At 38.7% G+C, this 18,479-nt stretch overlaps 1 protein-coding gene across 1 annotated transcript in view; it reads left to right on the top strand.

The window, feature by feature from the left end:
- The window catches only part of SLC17A8 (solute carrier family 17 member 8), a 29,079-nt gene extending 10,889 nt beyond the window's left edge, over window positions 1-18,190 (top strand). The window contains exons 4-12 of the mRNA XM_032107616.1: window positions 2,075-2,189; window positions 2,660-2,747; window positions 4,613-4,699; window positions 5,616-5,755; window positions 7,259-7,408; window positions 9,968-10,100; window positions 10,819-10,929; window positions 12,293-12,420; window positions 13,036-18,190. Of these exons, the coding sequence (XP_031963507.1) occupies window positions 2,075-2,189; window positions 2,660-2,747; window positions 4,613-4,699; window positions 5,616-5,755; window positions 7,259-7,408; window positions 9,968-10,100; window positions 10,819-10,929; window positions 12,293-12,420; window positions 13,036-13,374 (1,291 nt within the window). The 3' untranslated portion in view covers window positions 13,375-18,190. The remainder of the gene's footprint in view (window positions 1-2,074; window positions 2,190-2,659; window positions 2,748-4,612; window positions 4,700-5,615; window positions 5,756-7,258; window positions 7,409-9,967; window positions 10,101-10,818; window positions 10,930-12,292; window positions 12,421-13,035) is intronic.
- Window positions 18,191-18,479: the final 289 nt, after the last annotated feature.

The raw sequence follows: 18,479 nt of genomic DNA, 5'->3' as shown, positions 1-18,479 counted from the left end.
CAAATTAGCTAAGCTTAATTTCTTCTCCAGCCTTTCTAGTCTTGCCACCAGCTTTTGCAGCAGAAGGGCTCCAAAACACAGATGTGCACACTGTTGGCTGAATAATTCAGCATATTATTAGTTTGGCTTTTGTTTCCTTAATTTACTTGTGAATAGTAAAATTAACCTTGTTTATACTGTAACTTGATGTATTCTGTCAGCAGAGTGCTTCCTTAAGTACAGGCTGTGCACAAGCACAGAAAGCTCTGTATTTATCCCTGTGAGAGTTTCCAACTCAATCTAATGCCACAACATCACATTATGGATTTGACCATCATAACTGGGTTTAGGAGGAGAATTTGCTGAGGAACAAAAATAGCTGAGCTCAGACAGAATTTCTATTTGCAGTAATAGGATTCACTGAGTCCATATTTTTCCTTTATTCCTTGTTTACTCAGCCAGTTTCTGCTTAGGTAGGTTTACCAGTGGTGCCAAGTTTCAGTTTCAGAGGGGTTATTTGCTAAGACACAGGGCAGGAAACCAGGGGTTCTGTGGCCAATGCACCCACCAGCCCTAGAAAGACAAAAACTTTCTTTTGTCCCAGCTGCACTTTGGAAATGAGATTCTATCCTATTACTGACCTTACAGATTTAGGCAAAGACTCTTTTGCCACCTGTTTAAATTGTGCAACCTTGAACATATTTTTGGATGATCCACCCCAGGCACTTCTTTAATGCACATAATTATCCATACCAATGTGGGATTCAAGTGGATTTCATAATGGCTGAAAATATCGAGTACTTTATGGTTTGCTCCAAAACCCTCTAACACTATGTAATTTACTCTATATATTTATCCAAATTGATGTAGATCTCCATTCCACCAAAGAGTTCATGAACCATTTAATGACACCATCCCTTTAACTTGCTGCTTACCCTCAAACAGGCATCTAAATGTGATTTCAGCATTGTTTGGTGGATGCATGAAACATGAGGCACCTCTTGATATCAGTTTTCACTAAGAGCACTCTGCTGGGCAGAGGAGTCTGTAGCTGAAGGAGTCTGTTTTGATCCCAAAGTGGCAGCTGCCCAGGGATCATGGTAGAGAGGACAGAAGAATATGTGAATTAATTGAAAAAAAATGGAATATTTCTCGTCAAGATGGAGACCAACTTCTTTGGAATAAATGTCAGGGAACTGATGAAAAGCTGCTGCCTCTGTGGAAACAATACTCAACCCTTTAAACAGTAGCAGAAGAGTGACTGGTTCTAATTCAGTATAAATCACGAATTTACAACCTAGGCATATTAAGAGTTGGCATTAAAAGAAGTAGCAGAGATTGGAAACTCAATCTTTAGAGACAGCTGTTTGGATAATTAAACATGTTCTGTTTGTTACAGTTTCTTCTTTCACATGCTTACTAATTCACACGGTTTGCTTAGCTCCCTGAGTCAATAGTGTTATGATAACAGACCTGATGTTTCTATTAGTGGTAAGAAAGAAAAAGGTGAAAGTCTTCTCTTCAGGGATCACAACAGAGAGATAAGTAACACTTATTTCTCAGTTAAATGTTTACTTGGCTCTGAAAGCCGTCTCCTAAATGTCAAGATATGACTGTGGGCTTTGTATTCTAGTTCATATTTTCAGACCGTTCTCTATATAAATCAGTTCCTTTGTCACTTCTCTCTGCCAGCCTACTCAGCTTCTTTGCTTTTGTGCTCATCTGTTTAGTGCTTTCTTGTCACTCAGATAATGAGCTGTCTAGGCATGGGCTGTTGCTTCTGTCAATAGGTGTAGAGAATTCAGATGAAACAGTGTTGTTCTCTGACTGTAAATTTTTCATGCTGTAACACAATCATTAATCCTACTGTGAATAGTAAGACCAGACACAAAAATGAAGTCACATATATTTCCTGTGAATAAGTTTTCAGAGACTGAAATGCAAACAATTGAAATACTTATTTAAAAAAAAAAAAAGAAAAAATTGTAACAAAATATTTTAAAGTAAGTTTTTAAATATTTCGAAGTGGAACATGAAAACACTTCTGAAAAATAGATAACGATTGTATTCCCTTTCATGTTACTTTTCTCCATAGGGTATTTGGGGCAGCTATCTTTCTAACATCTACACTGAACATGATCATCCCTTCTGCAGCAAGAGTGCATTATGGCTGTGTAATGTTTGTAAGGATTCTTCAAGGTTTGGTGGAGGTAGGAGCACACGCAATTTTGGTCCTTCCAAACAGAGTTTGATTTTGAGATTTGGTTCTAAAAGTTGTAAGATCTCTTGATTAGGGTTTCTGATCGACATACGGTTTTACTTGTTGCTCATTTTTAGATGATGATTTTTTAATTATACTGATTTATATTCCTAAGTTTACTTAAAAGCAAAGAAAAATTCATGTTTCCAGTGCTGCAGTTTGAGCCATTTTAGTTTTCTTGTGCCATTGACAGGACCTACTAAACTGTTTTTACCTCAGAACATATTACTATTCAAGTAATAAATAATCCGGATTGATTTGACATCTTCATACTTAAACAATAGAACTCTTCCAGACTCAGCTAACCCTTCCTATATCATTCCATGAGGACAAACAGCTAGGCAGTAGGGATAGTATCAGCAACTACTTCAAGTAGAATGCAGTGAAAGCAAATCATGTGATGTGTGAAATGTCTGCCAGGGTGTCACGTACCCAGCCTGCCACGGGATGTGGAGTAAGTGGGCTCCGCCGCTGGAGAGAAGCAGGTTGGCTACCACGTCATTCTGTGGTGAGTTGATGGGCTTATATGGTTTATGGAAGCACATATTCCTGTTAGATTTGTTTTATTAATTTCATTATTTGAAAGAGATGTGCAAACCCTCTGCCCTTTGCTACAATCAGCTTGTACCCTATGCTTAGGAACTTATGAGTCGTTTTTTGTTTAATATGTCATCATTTTATCATTTTAAACCAACACTTAGAATGGCTCTCATAATAAACTGAGTCTAGAGATTCACATGAGTGAAATTATATTGTGTTTTTTAATTTGCTTCATCTTTAGGGATTACATTTATTATACATACTCAATGGATGCTCCTAAACAAACACACACTTAAAAAATATCTTAAAAGCACTTCAGTACTTTAGGCTGGCTGCTCAATATACTGCAGTGGAGGTGTTGTAACTTCTTGCCAGTAGCTGTTCTGCTTCATTCTGTTTTGAGTTATGATCAGACATGTACTTTGCTCTCTTCTCTGAGTCCCTTTCCAATGCTGACAGCTGAAGATGAATGTCTGGAGGAGAAAATGTTCAGTAGAAAACGTAAAAGTCACAGGAAAAAAATTTTGTCCATGAGCAGTGGAGTTGTATGGCTGGGGAAAATACAGCACTAAAAACAAGATAAAGGATAAAAGGAGGAGTGAAGCAAGTGGAAAATGTTTTCATATTATGGGAATTTTATTTTTACTACAGATGACTTCAGGTTTTAGTGATTATTTAGGTGTTTACTTTCTGCAGAAGAACAGATCCAAAGAAAAGCCTCTCCCCACCCTCAGTGTTGTCTCCTTGAAACTCCTAGCATGGGATCTCTAGAGAAAGATTCATCCTTCAGCTTGACACCCATTTTAGTGGCTACAGATCACTGATCCTTGCACTTGAAAGGTGCATAGGAGCAATGAAAAAATTAGGAAACTGCAGGTTAAGCAGGTTCTTGGCTCTTCTATCTACATTCTGGCCTAGAGCTTTTCAATTGCTATAGGAAAAATGAATTACATGAAGATGAGGGAGAAGGATCACTCTGAATCATTGCAGAGAAGTATTTACAAATGAGTACAACATTAACAAATGTTTATTAACAAAACTCTGTACTACTCTCAAAACCACAAATATCTCATTTCGTAGAATAATTCAGGGCAACACTCTTCACATGAAAAGCCACTGTCACTGTCTTGCACTGAAACCTGATGTCTAGATTGCACTTATATACTCATCTCTTTACACAAGACACTTAGAAATATATTTCACCAGTGTTATGTATTTCCCAATCAGAAACCTTGGCACAGACCACGTTTTTATCCTTTTTTATCCCCATGTCAACATTTGCCTATTTATTCCAGCTGTTTGTTTATGGTGTTGCTATGAATTAAACATGGTTTCACAGACTCAGGGCTGGTTTGAACACCACCTCTGCTACCAGTGCTTGTGTGGGTATGGGTCTGGGGCCATGACAAGAGCCTCCCAACATATCTGCAGTCATCAGGATTCCCGAACCCCATGAAGGCTTCTGAAACTTCAGCCATTAGCTTCTCCAAAACCCACCTCATACACCACAGTTCCAGGTGGGATTTCCCACTCAAGTGCACACATATAGCTTATGCCTCTGTGGTGGTTTGTCATCAGTCTTGGATTTGCAAATCCTGTTTACCTACAGGGCACAACTCTGCAAAATGAGACTGGTGACCCGTGAGGGGTCAATGCTTCCTGTCACCCCAGTCAAAACTTTGGAGCTTCCATCCCATTCTCCATGTTCATAACAAATCAGCCGAACATATCCCTCCAGTTCTGCTCTCATGAACACCTGTCTGGATCATCTGCTCTGAAAGCTGGGCACACCTATCATAGCTGACATATTTTACTAATCTGTTTTCTCTTCAGGGTCTTATGCAGGTGCAGTGGTGGCCATGCCCCTGGCAGGTGTGCTGGTACAGTATATAGGATGGTCATCAGTCTTTTATATTTATGGTGAGTTGTTTAACATGAAGGACCTCTGCCACTAGATCAGTACTGCCAGTTTTTTACTAAAACCGGTCTAACAAGGATGGATCAAAGTTGTTGTGATGAATGAAGAGGTTGCAAATGGGTACTCCAATTAATTCTCTACTAATTGCAGATTCTAAGAGTTTTTATTTCATAATCATCTGTTACAAAATGTAAAATTGCAATGACCAGGCTGCAGCTCATGGTCACCCAGTGACAGGATTGGATGTGGTTGCGAAAGTTCCTCTGCAGCACAAACACTTGTGTGAGACCTGCCTCACAAGTGGGAGTGCATGCTAACAGCGAATGCTACAGCAAATGCTGCTGATGGGGAGCCAAATGGACCTGAAAACTTCTGCCCTGAGAAATCCTCCCCATGCTGCCCATCTTTAATAAAGCATCTTTACAAAGTGGTCCCATAGGTATGGCCTTGTGGCTGATCTGTGGTGCCTCATTCTTCCCCTCACAGTGTGGCAGAGGTGGCTCCAACCCAGCCTTGCACATCAGCAGCTCAGTTAAGATGGATTTTCTCTGTCGTCTCTGGAGATTCAGGACACACCACAAGATTTGCCATTGCCATCTTATGGTGGAGTCCCTTCATGCAGATTGTGACCACATTATGGCCTGTCTGCTTTTTCCTTTCCCAGCTTCTACAGAGAGCTTTCACCCTGCCTTTTCTTTGCCCCATGCATAAGGCAATAAAAGAGACAAAATACTCAAATGCTTTGCAAGCAGGCATACAATACACACAGAGTTAGTTGCCATATTCTGTTACTTCCCCGGGCATAATTTCTATGCAGGTTTGGTTTAACTGGCACTTGAAACAAACTTCAAGGCTTGCAGATACTGAAGTGCAGCTTCCTTGGCTTTTAAAATGAAGTTGCTTTTCCTGCCCCTTCAGGAATGTTTGGGATTGTCTGGTACGTGTTTTGGCTGCTTCATGCCTATGAGAGCCCTGCTGCGCATCCAACAATAACCAATGAAGAAAGGATATATATAGAAACAAGTATAGGAGAAGGAGCCAGCCTTGCTAATGCAAGTGTAAGTAAAAAAAGGACTTTTCTTGTTGTCATCTGTGAGCACTTTGCACAAGATGAGCATATGACTGGATGGATACTGTTAGCTGTATAAGAGTGGTGGAACTAGGGGCTTTTGCTTTCATGAAAATTACAGAATCAGGCTCTTGCAGCTGGACAGGATGAGCACAGGAAAACACGTAATGTTGTTTAAGCTCTTGGCTTACAGAGCTTCTCTGAGCTAGGGAGGGAAGGGATGGGTTGGCAGGGGGAACCACATATTCTGATCTCCTGCTCTTGAGTAACTGTCATGTTTGTTCTAAAAAATATTAATGGATTTAGCTAAATAAGAATCTGACTGCAGATGTTAAATTATCCATCTGCCTTTTGAACTCCTGTTAGGGATGATTGCAAATCTAATAGCTTAAGGAGAGTTTCTGCCCTGCTCACTCTCACAGCAGCTCAGGTGCTTTAAGACTTCTCATCCTCTCTCTGAGAATATCCTGGAAACTTTGAGTTAAAACCTATTTTCCCATCAAACTTCCCTCCATTCCCTTAGGGTAGTGAAAAACAAAGGTGTTTCTTGATAAACCGTTCATTCTTAGCTTTCTGTTTTGAACATTCTGGAACAAAGTAACTCCAGTTCTTTCCTCTACATGTTTTGGGCAACAGCCTTGCTAGGAGTGTAAAATTCCAGACTGTCCTTTTGGGCATGCTTCTGAAATTTGGCTGAAGTCACTCAGGTCTTGGCTGGAGACACACACACTTGTTCTAGATCATGGATTTTCCTTGCAGTACGGTGGTTTTACTGCAGAGGAAACTAGTACTACCTTCATGGGTACACACACAGCCACAGGCATACAGTGGCCTGTAGAACACAATTAACATTTTTTTCAAAAAAAGGGAGAATATCAATGTGTATTGCCGTAGCTACAGATTTCATCTTCTGATTGGAATTCTATTACAAATCAATAGGTCTCTGAAGTGTGTTTCCTGCTCTGTGGAGTATTGGAGCAAAAATATTAATTGAAAATGCCAAAAAGCAAGTTACAGAAATTAAATTCTGTACGACAGACCCTTTTTTTTCTGAATTAAATTAATTAGGTTGAAGCAGGTAGCTGCTTGTTGCTGTACCCCTGCATGTCTCTTAGCTTGGACAACCCTTTTTTCACACTCCTTTCAATAGAATGTCTCAAACTGCATCATTTCAAAAAGTGGGGAATAGCACAAGTTTTTCTCTAGTTTCCTTTGATTCTTTTACTGATGCTGTTATCCCAATAGCAGGATTCCAGAAGACCTCATGTAATTTCAGTAAGCAGGGCAATAATAGTGCAGTATTCATCTTAAAAATCCTAACTGTTCTAAGAAAATTTCTCTACCTGTTTTTTGCCACTAATTCAAGAGATATATTTCACTTGCATTCTGAGTTATCCTTGGTGTAAGAATGTACCAAACAGGTTTGATAATAAAAGATACTGGTTTTTTATGTTGCCTCTGTGTACCCAATTTTGTGGTGTTTTCCCCCTAGAAATTTAGTACTCCCTGGAAGAGATTTTTCACTTCAATGCCAGTTTACGCAATCATTGTGGCAAACTTCTGCAGAAGCTGGACCTTCTATTTGCTCCTTATAAGTCAGCCTGCTTACTTTGAAGAAGTCTTTGGATTTGCAATAAGCAAGGTAAATGTCTGAGATGAAGCAGTGACCTTCAGACCTCATCCTAGGAGATGCACCAGGGGAGGTTTAGGTTGAAGATCAGGAAGAATTTCTTCACTGAAAGGGTGGTTAAATATTGGAATGGTCTGCCCAGAGAGGAGGTGAACCTCATCCCTGGAGATGTTCAAGAAATAACTGAACGTGGCACTTAGTGCTACAGTTTATTTGTTTGAGGAGAAACCAGATAGACCTGGAACCATTACAGTAGGTTATTCCAAGTATTTGGGATGACGTACTTCTTCTGCCCTAATAGAAATAAAAGTATGTGGGCATCAAATTATTAGAAAAAAGGAAGAATGGAGACATTATTTTGGGAAATAGTTGATTAAAAGCCACCACTTACCATGAAAAACCACAAAGTAAGTAAGTAAATAGAAATGCACATTTTGTTTGGTGTTGACTGTTTAGCATTTCACCAGGTAATTTTTATCCTCTTCTTGATTTTTGTGACTTTTCATTAGCAATGAAGATAAAATTTTTTATAGATTTATATTCCCTGCCACCGCCATTTCATTCAAATCCAAATAGTTGTGCTCCCTCTTTGGAGCATGAATGAGGAATACAGGATAATTTTTTCAGAAAAGTTTTAAAACCCCTTTCCTTTAGCATACATACTTGTTACGTGGTAATTATTTTCAAGCAAGTCTAAGGCCGATAACAAAGAACATCATTATTTATTCTGGGAGCACTGTGTGCCCAGGTTCTGCAAGAGTAGCAGTGGTTATGGCATGGCAGCAATGGCACTCTAAATGGCCAAGTCAGCATGGAGATGAATATTAAAAAAAATGACGTGTGTTTATTCTGGGCTGCTTTTCATTAATGCTAGAGTTGCATCTCTGTGAACCTCACTAATTTAAAACCAGTGTAAAACCCACTGTCAATGTAATGAGGTTGCACACCCCAGAAAGTAAACTCAAAATTCTCACTAAAGTACTGCTTCACAGAAAAGCTTCTCGAAGATGACATACTGACTGATCACTAAAGCTCTACCTCAGAGGTCATACTGAGTCTGGTCCTGTTTGACATCTTCATTAATGACCTGGATGATGCAGCAGAGTGTACCCTCAGCAGGTTTGCAGATGGCACAAAACTAGCAGCCGTGGCTGATACACTACAGGGTTGTGCTGCTGTACAGAGGAACCTTGGCAGGCTGGAGAAGTGGGCTGACAGGAGCCTCATAAGGAAATGTGTAAACAAGGGAAAGTGTAGAGTTCTGCACCTGGGGAGGAGCAAGCCCATGCACTGGTATGTGTTGGGATTTGCCCATCTGGAAATCAGCTTAGCAGAAAAGAACTGGGGGTCCTGCTGGACACCAGGCTGGACATGAGCCAGCAGTGTGTCCTTGCACTAAAGACTAATGGTGCCCTGGGCTGTGTTATGCAAAGGCCAGCAGGTAAAAGGAGGTGATCTTTCCCCTCTACACAGCACTGGTGAGGGCACACCTCAAGTACTGTGTCCAGCTCTGAGCTCCACAGTAAAAGAGAGACATGGACATACTGGACAGAGTCCAATAAATGGCCATGAAAGTGAGTAAGGAATGGAAATATTTCTCCTATGAGGAAAGGCTGAGAGAGCTGGGACTGTTTAGCCTGGAGAAGAAAAGGCTCAGCAGGGTTCTCATCCATATGTACAAATATCTGAAGGGACAGTGTAAAGGAGATGAAAATAGGCTCTTTTCAGTGGTGCCTTGGGCACAAACTGAAACACAGGAGGTTCATTCTGAACATGAGGAAACACTTTTTTACTATTAGAATGACTGTATACTAGAACAGGTTCCCCAGAATGGTGTGGAATCTCCATCCTCAGAGATATACAGAAGCTGTATGGACACATTTCTGGGCAACCTTCTCTAGGTGATCCAGCTTGAGCAGAAGGAAGCTCCTTCCAACCTCAGCCATTCTGGGATTATGGGTTTCTGTGAAAATGAAAAGAAGATGACCATCAGTTTGTAGGCTGTAATCCCACAAGAATAAAAATAAATCCATTTCTTTACATATAAGCTTATTTAATAATTTATAATTATATAATAGTGTCAAGTTTTATGCTGTATGATCTTCAGTCCGTATGCAAATGTGCAGGTTCTTCCTTCCTTTACACAGAGGCAGGTAACAGGGATAGATCTGTTATTCAGGAAGGAGCTTCTTGAGAACATAAATAACAAAAATATATAAAAGCAGTTGAAAACCAAGATAGAGCACTCCAATATCAGGACACATCAGACAGGCCTTTGTGATGTCTATGGCAGAATTTAATATAAAGTCTTCAGTGCAGCTCTTTAGAGTAACCATGAGTACTAGGGATATTGCATGGCATTTCTAAGGTGAAATTCTCACTTGTGCTCTGGTTTCTCCTCCTGGACCACAAAGAGATGTTTCTTCCGTCACCCAGTTTTGAGCATCTGCTCTAATCAGATAAAGCGTCTAATGCAGAAGAAAAGAGGTGAAGAAATGTTATGGCTCCTGTTCTCTTGCCCCTAAATCTTGAAGAGGAAATGATAGTAAGCACTCATTTGTCTAATTGCAGGTTGGCCTTTTGTCAGCAGTTCCTCACATGGTCATGACGATCATTGTGCCCATCGGAGGGCAATTAGCTGACTTCTTACGGAGCAGGAAGATCTTAACCACTACCACTGTAAGGAAGGTCATGAACTGTGGAGGTACTACTGGATTCTGAAAATATGACATTCAATTGTTTGCTGCAGTTGATCCAAGCATCATAGTTTAGTCCATGTTTAATTGTAACAAGAGACGATTTACTCAAGATTGCATTTACAGCTGGTTAATCTGAAGTGCTAAAAGCAGAGCTGATGCCTCATGGCATAAATCCTTACTTATATGAGCATGCTTTTAAAAAGGGAGGAGACAAGAAGCCTGGTTAATAATTGAATGGGCAATAGAGTGGTATGATCAAATAGACCCTCATGCTCAGGGATGTCCTGCTGTGTTGCTCGCACACTTGCATGTAAAACTCTCTTTTGCTCTATTTACCAAGGATATCTTGCATCACTACAACCATGAGAAATCAAAGGCATTTTTCTCCTTTCTCTATAATGTTTGTGTGTTTGTGATTTTTTCTGCCTTTTGCACAGAGTCACAGTCTTGGTTTTTTCCTCTATTGCTCAGTGAATTGACTTCACCAACTGCTTGGGTCATTTATACAGCAGTGAATGAGGAGAAAAAAATAGTATATTCTCAAACAGCAAATACACAAGTATTTCTGCAAATGCACAAAGCTCCCAAGTATGTTCAAGAATAGCTAAAAGATACAAAAGAATTTTCTCTGATTTTAAGCTGCTATTCTGGATAGTGCTTACTAGTATTTTCATGACCAACAATAATTTAAATGTAATTCATTCTCATGTGTTTCATTTGAAGGCTTCGGGATGGAAGCAACCTTGCTTTTGGTGGTTGGCTATTCTCACACAAAAGGTGTGGCAATTTCCTTTCTGGTGTTAGCAGTAGGCTTCAGCGGCTTTGCAATTTCAGGTAAGAGTTAATCTTATTCCTGCTTTTACTATTCATGACAAAAGTGATGTTATTATCCTGACTGTTTTTAATGTCATAATTTCTATTATGTTTGCTCTTAATGTGGCTACTTATGGGGTGTTCTGTATTTCTTCCCATATCAGAAATAATTTACTTCAGTATCTATGACATGTGTTGCACATGGGACATGAAGATTTAAGAAGAACCTGCTCTTTGTTGACGCCAGTTTACATCAGCTTTCTGCTGTTATTTTCTAATATACTTTTACAGTGTCTGTCACCTTTTCATCCTGTTTAAGCTGTGTCTCTAAAACGAGAGAGAGAGAGAGGGAGAGAAGGAGGGAAAGAGGGATCGAGAGAGAGAGAGAGAGAGAGAGAATTACTCTGCAATGAATAGTTGCACAAGGGCTATCAGTTGCAATCCTGCCCCCAGCCCTAGCATCTGGTTTCTGCTTTCTGTGTTAGCCCTCCCTCTGTTGCATCCTACATCCAGCCCTTCTCCAGAAGAGTTGTTTCTTTCGTGGGTATCACCCACGTTTTGTAGTCTCGGGCTGCTTTGTAGCACCATCAGTACCAGCATGACTGAAAAAAACCCCTTTTGTTACAAAGAGTGAAGATTTTGTTATGAAGATTGAAGATCTTCCAAGAAGACTGCCAATAACATGGGTCTATTGAACAAAATTGACCAGCAAAATAACTACTCATCCTCATTTGTTTCAGGATTCTGCAGATGGGAAGTGGTTTTGCTGCTCAGTTACAGGTCCTTTCATAGCTGGCCATTTCTATCAATCAATTTTTATTGCAGGATTTTCCCAGTAGTCTACTTCTTACTTAGTTTATTACCATGCACTTGGAATTCATTGTCACTTCTTGTGATCAACTACAGTTAATATGACTAATTTTCATTACTTAAGGAATGGTAATTATCTGAGCTGATATTTAGCATTTGTTTTTATTTCTTAATAAAATATGTACTCAGAAGACACACTACAGTAAGGGTACTTATTTTTCCTACTGGTTTATATTCTATTTTTTTATCATGTTGTTAAACTGCTACTTAAACCACTGAAATAAATGAATGAAAAAACTCTACTGTGTAAGTAAAAAGAAGACTACTTTGAGGCATTGTTTCCTTAATTAAAAATATTTTCCAAGTGCACTGCTTCAGTATGAGAAAATGGAAAGTACAGACACTTTAAATAGAGCCAAACTAAACTTTATTTTCTGTACAACATAATCTTCAGAGGTGTAATAGGAACGTTGATACCCTTTTCAGGCTGCTTCAGCCAGAATGGCTGTAGAAAGTCCTGTTGGCCTGGTAGTGCAGTGCTGTATAGCTGACCATTGTCTCTCATTTTTTGTAGGATTCAATGTGAATCACTTGGACATAGCCCCTCGTTATGCCAGCATTCTGATGGGCATCTCCAACGGTGTGGGGACGCTGTCGGGAATGGTGTGCCCACTCATTGTTGGTGCAATGACAAAACATAAGGTAATATTTCTCCATGTTTTCTAAGAAAAGGGTTAGGTAATGCAACAAAAGTTAATGCATTTCAAAGATTCCTGGGGATTCCATTTCATCATTGGTCTCTGTTTGTCTTAAACATGCACTTTTTAATACTGCCTTGGCCTGATTCTCAGCTATTATAAACGAAATATCTGTGCAGGGAGGTTTTGTTTTATACCACCTGAACCTGAGTCTCTGCAATATCTCCATATAACTGTGCAATGCTTATATGACTTGGAAAACTCCTCTACAATGCATCCATACCCCCATGGCAGGGTTCCTAAGCAATCATTGATCTACAATAGTATTTATGTAGTTAGAGAAATCCCTGCATTTCCAACTCCATTAATATTTCACGTGCAAGAGAGAAACTTCACTGTGAGGAAAGATCCCAACAAAGAAACCCAAGTTTTATTATATTTGCTGTAGTTATAAAAATAAAAAAAGTCTTTTCAATGATTCTTATAAATTGTTCAGTCTTCAGCATCAAGAATCAAACAGTGATCATGGTCATTCCTCAATATATGCTAATCCATGCTAATTCAGAGAGTAGTATTTCTTATTACTGGAAATTTAATGAGACCTGCACCATTCTTTCAGACCCGTGAAGAATGGCAGAACGTCTTTCTGATCGCAGCCCTGGTGCACTACAGTGGTGTGATATTCTACGCTATCTTTGCTTCTGGGGAGAAGCAGGAGTGGGCTGACCCTGAAAACCTCAGCGAAGAGAAATGTGGCATAATTGATCAGGACGAACTGGCTGAAGAAACAGAGATGAACAATGAAACTTTTGTAAGTCCGAAGAAAACATACGGTGCTACCAATCAAAATAGTGAAGTACAGAGAAGGGAATGGAGGAAGCAAAAGCAAGTAACTCAAGACATGGAGGAACAGACTTCTTACCGTTATGAAAATGGAAATTTTCAAGATTTGTCTTAATACTCGAAACTGTAAGATTTGTATAGCAGCTATTCCCATGACTCCTTCTGCCTAGCTGCCCCAAATCATCAAGTATCCATATTTATTGTCGTATTCAATTATGTAACATCTGGCCACATGACTAGATTTGAGAGGTGATAGTTCCCTCGTAATGGTGTGTAAGAGGGCTAACGGCAATGGAACTGGGATAAGTGATCCTAGATCCTCTCCCAGCCATTGTATCACCTTGGGAGAGTTTCTGTGACAGTTAGATGACCAGCCCTGGCAGGGCTCCTGCCTGATGCAAGCTGTAGGACTGACTGTAGGAGCAAGGAGTTCCCTCATTTAAACAGAGAAAGGACAAGTGATATCAGATGGTGTATCCACAGTGTAATCCCTGGGTCTCCAGTGGTGTCACAGTCTGTAGTGAGCAGCCCTGCTTTGCCTTTTAAGGATTCCTGTAGGGTGGCATTTGAACTGCTTAATCCATGCCAAACCACAAGCTCATGCTAAAAGATCAGAGCAGAGGGAAAAGCAGATTTATGACAGTAGGCTGTAATTAATTACTAATGGCCACTCAACAAGGGGAAGAGGAACATGTAGTAGAGGTGGCATAGGATTGCTTCAACAGTTCCTACAAATTGATTGACAGATATCTTTATATGTGCAGTCCACAGAGTATGGATAAGACAATGAAATGGATATTTGTAAAATTTCTCCCCCTCCAAAGATTTTGTGCTGGCATGAAATAATTTTGAATACAAAATCATCGTTAGTGATGCAATACTATTAATCCTTATGAAAGGAAATCTTAGCCCTGTTTTGATTAGAATTCTCACTCAATTCATTATTGTGAAGTAATTTGAATATATTTTTCTAGTATTATACTGATAGAGCTCCTGGTCTCGACACCAAGAGTCCTCATTTAGGTGACCAAGCTAACTTACAGGAGTAAAGTCTTTAGTTCTGGATCTGTAACTTTTCAATGCCTCAGTCTTGTTCTTGCTGTGAATGAAGCACTGTACCATTTGAGAGTTAACAGGGTACCTATGTATAAAAGTAATTCTCCTCTGCCATTGGTATATATTTGACAGTATAAAGTGGCTTTAGCCTTTTTCTACCATTTTTAGAATCAGCCAGTGGAGCATGCTGTATCATCTCAAACAGTTACCTGCAACTCAGACACTCATTGTGGCATTAATACTCTTTTCAGAATGGATAATTTCAGTAAGCTGTGATTTAATTTGTCTCTCATTATGACTACTGCCTCATTAAACTCAAGTGAAAGCTATCTTGTCTAGCCTAGGCTGTGCTTTGTGATGTTTCAGTGTTACTGATCTCATGTACCATATGCAGCCACTGTGATGCACATGAGAGTTGAACATTTCTCAGATGCATTTTGCTGTTATACTGAAGCACAATTGAATAGCATGAGAGCAATTACACTTGTACATTCATTTGAATCCATGGATGATTCATCTTCCCTACAAACAAGTATATTGGGAAGTTAGCTAATTCTCTGTTCATGTCTCTTGTTTCTCTTCTACTCAGCAAAATCCAATCTGCAACTGTATATAAATAAGAAGGAAAGTGAGTTGAATGGATACATGCCTAATTTGACTACAGTGAAGATTTTTAATTGGTATGAGCAGATAATTTAATGAAAGGGGTAGTTTTATGGTACAGCTCAACCCTGCTTTATAAAACATCAATTTATTAATCAGCTACTCCAAAATAATCTTGTCACTTTATTGTGTTAAGTCAGAGAAGAATATTTTTTTAAAATTCAAAACTCCAGTTTAGACTGGACTTGCTTATTTCACTACTGATATTTAGGCATAATAGGTATAAGAAAATACCTTATTTCTTGCAGGTTATAGTCAGCATTGGCAGATTTAATTGGCAGGAGCTTGGGTCAAATGTTCTCATCAGTCTATCACAATAGCAGGACCAGCTGCTGTCAAACTATTTTGCAACATCCACCACAATTTACAAAAGAATAAGGGCCACTGCTTTGCCTATGTGTAAAGCAAACAGCTTCTTCTTCCCTCTCCAATAATGTAGTATTCATATAGTTGCTACAGGATGTCCAATAGAGGAAACCATATTATGAAAGGATTTAATGTAAGAATCTGTGTAAGTATAATCTGATGGAGAAAAGAGAAGATCAGACAATGTATTATTCTAGAAACAGTAACATTTGCTTAGAAGCAGCATCACTTTTCCAGTAATGATGAAGGGTAACTTTCCTGTCATTAAGAGGAACATAAAGGAAGAAAATGTTGTTATGACAAAGCTACAAACATCCCAACAGTTTGGGAAATAGCCAACTGGCCCATGAGAGCTCAGTTGCCCATCTGGTGAGTGTAGCTGCTATTTTTTTTACTGTTGCAGATGTGTCACAGCTGTCACAAGTGACAAGCCACAGCTCGGTTTAGCAGGATCATTTTGTATCCCCAAACAGACTGCACTGATTTAGTTCAGTGGAAGTTTGACTTCAATGGACATTTGAGCATTATTTAATACCCTGAAAGAAATGGCTTAAAAACATCTGGACAAGCTTTTGCATTTAAAAAACCCCTTTCTTTCTTTTCTAAATTTAACTGTTTCCACTAACCCAATATATCAATCCTTACCAGTTCAAGTGACATACATGCCACAGTGCTTTTCCAGGCACTCACAGGAAGATGTTTGGCTTGTCTTTCTCACTTTCCTTTTCACCTGTTTAAATATTTCAGGTATATTGCATGAAGTGTAAACATCAGCACTAGTTGAAAACTACTTCTTTTTCCTGGAAATCTCTGTACTTAATCAACTCTTTGATTTACACAGTGGCTTCCACAATCCTGTACGACAAAGAATAAAGACAACCTATTGAGAACAAACTGACTTTGTAGCTCCAGTTTTGCTGGATGTTTCTATTTGCAACATGCTCCAATAGAAATTTCTTGTGGAGTCTAAGAAAGTACAGTCACTGAGGGTGTTTCTCCTACAAACTGTCTTCTTAAAATCTGTTAGAACTTGGAACATTTAAACAATATGGGAAATTGGCATATCCCACTCAGACTTCTAAAAAGTCGTGTCTCTAATGGTAGTGGATGTGAATAACTCAAGTGATATTTTCTATGGAGAATAACTTGATTAAACTTCATTTATCACATTGTTTGAATATTTTTCTGTCCCCATGTCCAAAATAACTTTTGCATATTTTCATATATGACAGTGCTCATACAAGTCAGAGTTTGATTTGAAAATGGCTTTCTAATTGTAGAAGGAAGTAGAATTTACTTTGCACTGGAATATAGGTCTTAAGTAAGCCAGAGGAAGATTCAGCTCTCCGTAAGTTGAAATGGTAGGATAGTCCACAGAACATGAATTCAAGTCTGAGGAGAGAAAAAGCAGTACAGTAAGTCCCAGAAATATGTCGTTCAGTGTTGTTATCTACTGATCTTCCTTAAAAGAAAGCTGTAGCTTTTATTTCTTTGACAGCTTATATTTTTTAGGCACTACTAGCAGAAGTTTAGTGATAATTAATACTTCTCTTATATTCTTGTGAGAGTTAAACTAAATGTTCCTTGTAGTGAGAAAGGACAAATTAATGACAGAAATTATGAAAAATGCACCTGAGTAGGAACTTCTCCAGGCAAATAATCACTTAGTCCAAAAGAATGTACAGACTTTGGGGTAAAATATATAACAAGGGCATCCAGATGTTAACAAAGTGCCAGGAGGAGTCTCATGTGTAACATAATTAACTGATAGCAAGAAGGTAAAAATCAACTTAAATGCAAACTGTGTTAAGGCTTCACATGTATGTTTCCAACTGACTTCTTTTGACAGTTACAGAGATCTGTAAGTTTTGTCATTATTTTAAGAAAAGGTTTGTAAAAACCAAGATTTTTTATCTTATTTTTCTTTTTATTTTATATTGAAGATCTTAATTTTAGACTGCTATTTAATTATTCATATTTTAAGAGAGAGGAGTATTTCTTGTGATTTAAAGAATAGAAAGAGGACTAGAGAAAAAGAGAAAGCAAATTGCAGCCACAAGGCAATGCAGACAGAGGGCTGACAATGGATAAGAAATCAATTTTCAAATCCTGGAAACAGAACTTGGAGTTCTCTAGATTTTTGAGTTAAAAAACTACAGGATGTGCCAAGATCTAATATTCTGCATCATCCTAGGGTCCAGAGAATTCACTCCAGTCTCATGTCAAAGCTTAACTTTCATGAAATCAGGAATAAATGGAGAGATTAAAAACTCCTCATTCTTATGTCTTCCAAATGCTTATGTTGGATTAGATAACACTGCTGGAAAGGTAACACTACTAATACTATTGCAGCTCTATACGTACATGTAGAAGACAGTCTGACAGGCTCCTTAGTAAAAATGCTTTCAACTACTTACATACTGGTACCAGTTATTTCTCAACTTCCATTTGATAACAGTGTTTAGCTTTGAGAGAAAAAATTGTCCCTTTTTTATCTCAACATTTTTTATTTTTGTGTTTATACTGCTTATCATTTTTACAGTCCTTCTGCATGCAAAATTATATAAGGAAAGAAGGAAATTTATGTAAGAAATGTGGTAAGATTGTACTTCTTTGTGCAGATCTATAGCATAATAAGAGCCAACACACTTTTTCCACAGAATATTTGGTTATTTTAAGTCTTGATCAAAATAAAAATTTGACCCATTTAATTCGTTGTCCCTTATCCCATGTTGTCGTGTACTTCCCCTCAATTTAATTACTGCACTGGATATCTGCAGCAGCTAACAGACTACACTTGTTTATCTATAATCATATTTATCTGCTCAATAAAGTCAGTGCTCAGACACTTGCTGTACAAACTTTTGACAACTATTTTGCTCCTTGTTTTAGACTTTGTTCTACCTGCATGACAAATTCAGAGCTCTTCTGAATAGGTCATGGCTATTTTGTTAAATATGTGTTTGGAAATCATTGGAACTCATGAAAAATACATCTCCATTGGCTCAGAGTTTTGGTTGCCCAGAGGTGTCCGACAAATCTTTGAAGCACCAACCAGGAAGACAACGACGTTTGTAAACCAGGAAGTATTTTAGTAGCTCCAGTAAAGATACCTCTGCTCTCTGGAGCTGGCAG

Source organism: Corvus moneduloides, chromosome 4 (assembly GCF_009650955.1).
Source record: "Corvus moneduloides isolate bCorMon1 chromosome 4, bCorMon1.pri, whole genome shotgun sequence".
In the NCBI taxonomy this organism is placed as follows: Eukaryota; Metazoa; Chordata; class Aves; order Passeriformes; family Corvidae; genus Corvus; species Corvus moneduloides.
The sequence above is the reverse complement of the archived record's forward strand: the minus strand, read 5'-3'. Positions and strand labels throughout refer to the sequence as shown.